Source organism: Myotis brandtii, unplaced genomic scaffold (assembly GCF_000412655.1).
Source record: "Myotis brandtii unplaced genomic scaffold, ASM41265v1 scaffold46, whole genome shotgun sequence".
Lineage (NCBI taxonomy): Eukaryota > Metazoa > Chordata > Mammalia > Chiroptera > Vespertilionidae > Myotis > Myotis brandtii.
The window spans coordinates 6,499,606-6,507,323 of NW_005367587.1; the positions used below are offsets into that span (position 1 = coordinate 6,499,606).

General features: G+C 36.6%; 1 protein-coding gene across 7 annotated transcripts in view; it reads left to right on the forward strand.

Annotated features, from left to right (window-relative positions):
* STXBP5L (syntaxin binding protein 5-like) overlaps positions 1-7,718 on the forward strand; it is a 200,552-nt gene that overhangs the window by 125,545 nt on the left and 67,289 nt on the right. For 4 of the 7 annotated variants that reach the window (XM_014546986.1, XM_005875357.2, XM_014546989.1 and 1 more), the window contains exon 19: positions 1,611-1,682. The exons of 2 other annotated variants lie outside the window; for them this stretch is intronic. In XM_014546986.1, the coding sequence (XP_014402472.1) occupies positions 1,611-1,682 (72 nt within the window). Of the gene's footprint in view, positions 1-1,517; positions 1,524-1,610; positions 1,683-7,718 lie in introns of all 7 variants that reach the window. One more of the 7 variants, XM_014546987.1, reaches the window with a different exon arrangement.

Genomic DNA, 7,718 nt, shown 5'->3' on the forward strand with positions numbered 1-7,718 from the left:
CCGGAATTGAACCGGGACCCTTCAGTCCGTAGGCCGACGCTCTATCCACTGAGCCAAACTGGTTACGGCCCAATATACATTTTTTAATGAAATGTCTCTTCATTTCTACTAATGCTATTCTACCTTAAAGCTTATGTTGTATAATCTATACTAATAAAAGGGAATATGGTAATTAGACCAGACGTCTTCCAGACATCCATCCGGATGTCCTTCCACACAAAGCCACAGTGGTGGGGGCCGAGGCAGCAGTGGTTAGGGGTGACCAGGCCAGCAGGCAGGTGAGCAGTTAGGAGTCAGCAGTCCCAGGTTGCAAGAGTGATGTCCAACCGGCAATCAAACATCCCCCAAGGGGTCTTGGATTGGAGAGGGTGCAGCCGGGCTGAGGGACCCCACCCCCCCATGCACGAATTTTGTGCATCGGGCCTCTAATAGTATTATATCAGTAGACAGAAAATATACAGTTTCTTTACATTTTAGATAGTTTTTTTAAAAATGTTTTAATCAATTGAAGACTATGGAAGGCTTTAATAAATATACTCATACAAGAATATTTTAAAATAAAAACAGTGCATGATGGTAGTTGTTATGTTCTAAATTTAACATCTAAATGTGATACTGAAGACTTAAGTTTTCTTTTAGACTAATAAAAAAAGTACTTGATATACTGAATCTCTGTTTATTGTAAACCTCAATCCTCTTCAAAATGCAAGTTTGACCCTTTTCAGGAACACAGAAATTCTCTTTTAGAACCTGGTTTTTGTTAGAAATCTCAACTTTTAACAATATTTTAGGAATGCTAGAAATTTCAAATTTAATAGGTTCTGTCTCAACCACTACTTGATTTTGAAAATAAGACAGAATAAGAAAAATTGTGTGTGCAGGTATCATAAAATTCCCTCATGATTGGGAAAAAGAGGGTTGACTTTTGAAAGTTTAAGAACTTAAGGGCAGAAAGAAGTTAGAAGATAGTAGGCACTGTTTGCATACAGAAAGCACCAATTCAATCAAAAGCTTTGGATTCTCTGGCAGTATCTAAGTTATTGCTGGATATACACAGTGGGATAACAAATAATACAACTGTTGCTTAATTTAATCTTGTTGAGCATTAACATTTATGATTAGATCTTACAATTTTGATGACTTTAAAATTAGGAAAAACTGTAATGAAGTCATAAATTTCATATTTAGTGTATAAAATGAGTACTCACTTTGTTATATAAATAAAATATTAAAGACTAAAGTCCCTAAGCTTTATTTTTAATGCAGAAAATTAAAGATAACCATTGTGATATTTATGAGGTAACATATTATTTGCAAACCAAATAAGTTTACTACATAAAGAACATAAGATAAATATCTTATAAAAATAGATGGCATATTTGATTAAATAAAATTACTACAGCATTCTCATCATTCATCTATCACATTTTACTTTCTAATTGACTTATTTTTTTAATATCTTCTTTCTAATTTGATTACCTAAACTTGCTGCAATTTCTTCATCTTGGCTGTTCTAGATTCTGGTATGATATCACTTCCTTTCACTTTAGACTATTTCTCTCTCTTTCCCCTGCCTGCTGCTGATGCTGGTGTTCTGGCATGTTCCAAAGACAACTTTTGCATGCGTGGCCTGTCTAACTTTTATCCTGATTTAACGAAACGGATCCGTACTTCCTATCGGAGTAAGTTCTATTACAGTTAGGCAAATAGCATTTTAAGTCATAATGCTTGCATTAAATCCGTACATCTGTGCTCAGTAATGTGTTTTTTAAAACACATTCAGCATGCATGCAAATTTTTGTTTTGTTATGGAAGTGCAGCCTGATTATTTTAATAAAAATTATTTAAAAATTTCAAATAGTTATTGTCATGACCCAATTACTCATATCCATTGTTTTAGTGTTTATTTCAAACCATGCAGACCACATCCTATTTGTCCAAGAGTCACTTGTCTTTTGTTTTATTGTTTTTTATCAATAAAAAACCTGATATACCAGTATCAATAATAATTGAATATTATTTTAGAAACCTTGTGCCTTTGACCATTTTATAAAATTATTCTAACCAAGGCCACAGTATTTCCTTTTTGTAAGTAATTAGATTTCTTAGAGATAGCTATGTATTCCTAATTTCTGATGGTTTAAAATAGAATACACAAACATTTCTATAGTGATTCATGTACCAAACACTGTGAAGTTGGTGAGTTAAGGTCACAAATAAAAGAGTCAGTACTATTATTTATCATGGTAACAAATGCAAATCTGAAGATGGTAGAGTAAGCAATTCTAAAAAATGATACAGAAAAAGAGGGGAGTGAGGATATGCTTAGAGGTGCAAATGATACTAGTGATGTTATAGGTGAATATTTATTGACATAAGATGTTTAGGATAGTAAATCAATGTTATGTTTAAAAGCATGTTCCTTAACAATATATAAAAGATGGCTTCATTTGTATAAAATGTACAGACACATGTATGTTGTTTTTATTTTTAATTTCTTCAGACCTCACCAGCTTGTAGATACTAATGGAATCACATCACTTATAAAAAACTAAACCTTTGTTGTTTCTCTAGCTAAAGGATGTCTGTCTCTGTGAAGTCCTTGAAATTTTTCTGGAAGCAAGAAATTATTTTTGCTAATAATTATTTTCTAGTTTTCTACTCTAGCAGAGCACCCCCTTTTGGGGTGCTTCTCACTGCCTCTGCTCCTGGTGTCTTGTGACTAGAATACTGATATCTATGTTGGCTTCTGTTGCTTTCTGTTATACCAATTCCTTTATTTAAATGCCTCCAGTATACAGGCTTGTATACAGTAGTATCTGAACCATTTAGTTGTATGTTTACTTACTTCATATCCTCTACACCCAGCACAATTATGAGCTCAGTAAGTAAATGCTGAAAGTAGCAAGATAGAGAATGACAACAGGCTCTTTCTGCTCACCTGAAGAAGGGTCAGGGGATTTTTCAAATTTGACAAATGAGAGCAGAAATAGCTTCTGTAGTACTGGGTTCACTGGAATTTTGCAAAAGAAATCAGAGTTTTTTAAAAACAAATTTTAAGGGGTGAAGACAGAAGTAAAATCAAGTTCTTACAAGGCCCTAAAGAGATCCTCCAAGTCTCCCTTAGTAGGCTTCATAGGGACTGAGACAAGCCCTGAGATTTGAAAGCATATTTCTTAAAATCTTCTCTTGATAATCCACATCATATATTTTGATAAGAGACTGATTCTATAATGTATATCCTGGAATTGCTTTTAAAAATAAGTTTTAAATTTAACTATTAGACCTGGTTACATTTCTACAGTTTTATTTTATTATAATAGGGAGAGTGTACAGTCTTTCATGAATTGTTTCCTAGCTTTCAGAAAAGCATATCTTGATTACTTTCCCCTATTTGGGGAAACTTAACCCAGTTCTATTGAGTGTCTTTTATGTTCTGGGATTGTGCTTGGCAATTTGGGTGTTATATTATTTAATGGTCATTATAACCCTTTCAGGAAGATAGATATTTATTAGTAGGTTCCTTTACAGATGAGAAAATTTAAGTTAAAAGAGATTAAATTAATTTCTCATAGTTACACAGAATAAGTGAGAACAAACTAAGACCTGTCTAATGCAAAAGTGACTTTATATCCTGTGTCTCTTCAAGTTTCAAAAACAATGTAAACAAATTTCATTATTCTATAATCAGAAACTACTTTTTTTAAGTAGTTGATAAAGTCACATATAAAATATGAAACAATTTAAAATTATTTCTTCCCAAAGAGAATGGACAAGATGTTATCAGAAATCCATTTTTACATTTTATTATGTCAATTTTGTTCTCAAAGTGATACCATATTCTATTTTGAACCTTATATTTTTCATTTTGAGAAACATCTCAATTGCAATCTTTTCCTGGATTCTTTCACTGGTCATCTTGTAACAACATAGGTTAGGCTCCAAGGAGCCGACTTCCCTAAATCTTTATAAAGGAAACCTGTACTTTACAAATTATGATTTGTAGAAGCAATGAAATGCTTTAGAAAGAACAACAGATATAGGATCAAAATGTTTATATCCATTTCTGCCTTTTCTACTATTACCTGCTCATTACATTTTTTAAGCAAGTCATTTAACAGCTTTGAGATTTTTTTAAATTATAAAGTAAAAAGAATAATGCCTACCCCCCTTAGAGACTTTTAGAACTTTTTTTGGTTGATGTTTGTAAAAGGACTTCTATAAATATTAGACGTTGTTACCATAATAGAAAATGAACCAAGCCACAAAGAAGTTAAATATATGAAGATTTTGAAAAGTCTCAGGCCTGTATATATTTTCCTTCTTTCACTGAATGGTTTTTTTTCAGTGTGTGGGGAATGATAAAGAAATAATAATAATAAAAAAAGAAGGAATACCTCAAGAAAGAACCAATAAAAATGGTAACTTAAAAATTTTATTCATTCTGTAGATACACTGTAATAATTGAAAAAAAAAGTAGCAGTGCTATGAAAGAGGAAAATGAGTGTCAGGGAAGGAAGGCCTATCTGAGGGTGAAACATCTAAGTGATGGCGAACCTATGACACACATGTCAGAGGTGACACGCGAACTCATTTTTTTGGTTGATTTTTCTTTGTTAAATGGCATTTAAATATATAAAATAAATATCAAAAATATAAGTCTTTGTTTTACTATGGTTGCAAATATCAAAAAATTTCTATATGTGACACGGCACCAGAGTTAAGTTAGGGTTTTCCAAAATGCTGACACCTGCAACCACACCTGATTACTGCCCTAAGAGAGTTTCTAGATTACAGCAGAGGGAGGAGATCCAGGATAAAAGCAGTGAACTCCCTGAATTGAAGAGATGGGGATGAAAAAAACAGGAAAACCAAAGCAGCTACAGTTCACAAGGAGAGGATTTCAGAGATCTACAGTTTCCTCCTCAAACAAAATATAGATTAACAGGTACATATGATGAAACTAACCAGGGACAGGTAAAGACCTGTGTCAACAAATATGAGGAAATAGTGTTCAACACTGAAACAAAGGCAACAGTGCCTATTCCTACCAGCCAGACTAGAAAACATTATAATTCCTATCTACTTCTAGTTAACATTATACTGGAGATTCTAGCCAATGTAGTCAGGCAAGAAAATATATGAGTTATCTTAATAAATGAAAGATTGGAAAAGAAGTTAAAGTCTTTTTTCATAGACAACATAATCTATGAAGAAAATGTAATGAAGGATACAAAAAAAGCTATTAGGACTAATAAGTGAGTTTAAGCAAGTCATTTAATGAGCAGATAAGTGAGTTTATAACAAAATGTATGAATTTAAGGTCAGTAAATGAAAATCAATTTTATTTCATTCTACCCACAACAAAAGTCTGATATTTAAAATTTAAAATACCATTTATAATGGCATCAAAATAGAAAACACTTTGTCATAAATTAGACAACAGATGTGAAAGACCCATCCATACATTGAAAACCAGAAATCATTGCTGAGAAATGTTTAAAAAGGCCTAAAAAAAATGAAGAATGCCATGTTTATGGTTCAAAGACTTAATAGTACTAAGATGTCAATTCTCTCCCAATTGATCTGTATGTCAATACAATCCCAATAAAAAAGGTTCAGACTTTTAATAGAAATTGAAAAACTGATTCTAAAGTCCATACAGAAATGTGAGGGATTCAGAATAGCTAAAACAGCTTTAAAAAAAGAACAGTGTTGGGACATGGGGCCAAGATGGTGGTGAAGGAGGACCTGAGCTCACCCCCTGCTAAGAACCATTGGATATTTGGAGCAATTTCTCCTGAGAGTAAACTGAGGGCCAATTGAACAGCTACTATACAACAAACAAGAGACCACATAAAGAAGGCTGGGAAACCATGAATGGTCTCTGGGAGCTGAGGGAACTCTCCAAGACCATAGGAACCAATAAGCACCATTATTTACATTTTCTCTGCATGTGGACAGCAAGCAGGAGCTCCATCCAGATTCTCGGGCTGATTTGCAGGGCTGCTGCAGTGCATCTCCAGCAACCCCTTCTGGACTACCTCCAGCAGGAAAAGGAGGGTATTATAATGCACACACATGGAGCCCTCCACTCTGAGATTGACCTAGCAGGTGTGGCAGGGGGCTGCTTTGTGCATCCACTGGGATGTGCACCCAAGATTCTTTCACCCGGAGACAGTGTGAAACTAGCAAAGTGCTCTAGTGCCCCCATGCATGTAGGCTTGCCCCAAGAGAAGATGCAGAACTAGTAAAGTGCTATGGTGCATACACACAGGGCTGCCCAATCAAGAGTAAATATGGAACTAGAGGAGTGCTTCTGTGAGTGAATGCAGGGCTGCCCCACCTGGAGATAATATGGAACTGGTGTAGCACAACTACACAAGCACATTGGACTGTCCTGCCTGGAGAAAGTGCAGAACCAGCAAAGTGCTATGGTACATGCAGACAGGGCTACCCCACCAGTCCAAACTTGGGTAACAGACAATTAAAACAATAGTGCATGCTGCCCACACACCAGTCAACACAACCCAGATCAGAAGAGCAAGGAACCATGCACATGTCAGGCTGCCCTACCCAGAGTTCTTTCTGGCTATAGGCAGCCAGAACAATGAGGAGTTACTACACACATGTGTACACCAGACCGCTCCACAGGAAGCTACTCCTTCTGGCCAGGTGGCACACCAGTCACCACACACACTACCTTGATGACTAAAATCATCTGGTGCACAGTCTATACAGAGGCCACTTTTTCAACATTGATAGAGATAGCTATTTTATCCAAATCAAAGGAACAAACAGGAAGTCAAAAAATGGGAAGACTGACACAAATGAAGGAATAAGAAAAAATCCTGGAGAAAAACCCTAATGAAACAGAGATAACTGATTTGCCTGATAAAGAATTCAAAGAACTCCCCATAAGGAATGCTCAACAAAATTGAAAATAGAAGGACTCAGGACTTCAAAAAAGAGAAAAATATAATAACCAATCAGAGTGGAATAATACAATAGCTGAAATGAAAACTACAGTAGAAGGAATCAAAAGCCAAGTATCCTATATAATAAAAGCCTGATATGCAAACTGACCGAACGGTGGAACAACCAGTCACTATGATGTGCACTGACCACCAGGAGGCAAATGCTCAATGCAGGAGCTGCCCCCAGCCTGCAGGCTCTGACCAGCGGTGGTGGCGGGGGGCAGGGATGGTGAGCGGGCAGCGTCAGGCCAGCCAAGGCAGGTGCAAGTGGGGGCCCCAATCGTCCTGCTGGTTGCCCCACAGAGGGAGGCAACTGGCGGCGACGGTGGGGGACAGGGCCGGCGAGCGGGCAGCACCAGGCCAGCCAAAGCGGGTGCCAGTGGGGCCCACCGATCACCCTGCAGAGGGAGGCAACTGGCAGCAGTGGTGGGGGGCAGGGCTGGCAAGCAGGCAGTGCCAGGCCAGCCAATGCAGGTGCTAGCAGGGGCCCCCTGTGGAAATCACCCAGTCAGAACATTAACATGAAAATATAATTTTAAAAACAAAATAAGCATCATTTTGGGAGCAATATCAATAACATTCACATGATAGAGATTTTAGAAGAAGAGTGTAAAGAGGGGAGAAAGTATATTTGAAGATATAATGGATGATAACTTTTCTAATCTGGGGAAAGAAACAGACATTCAGCCCATGAAGCGCAGACAGTTCCAAACAAATGAACTCAAAGAAGCCCACACAGAC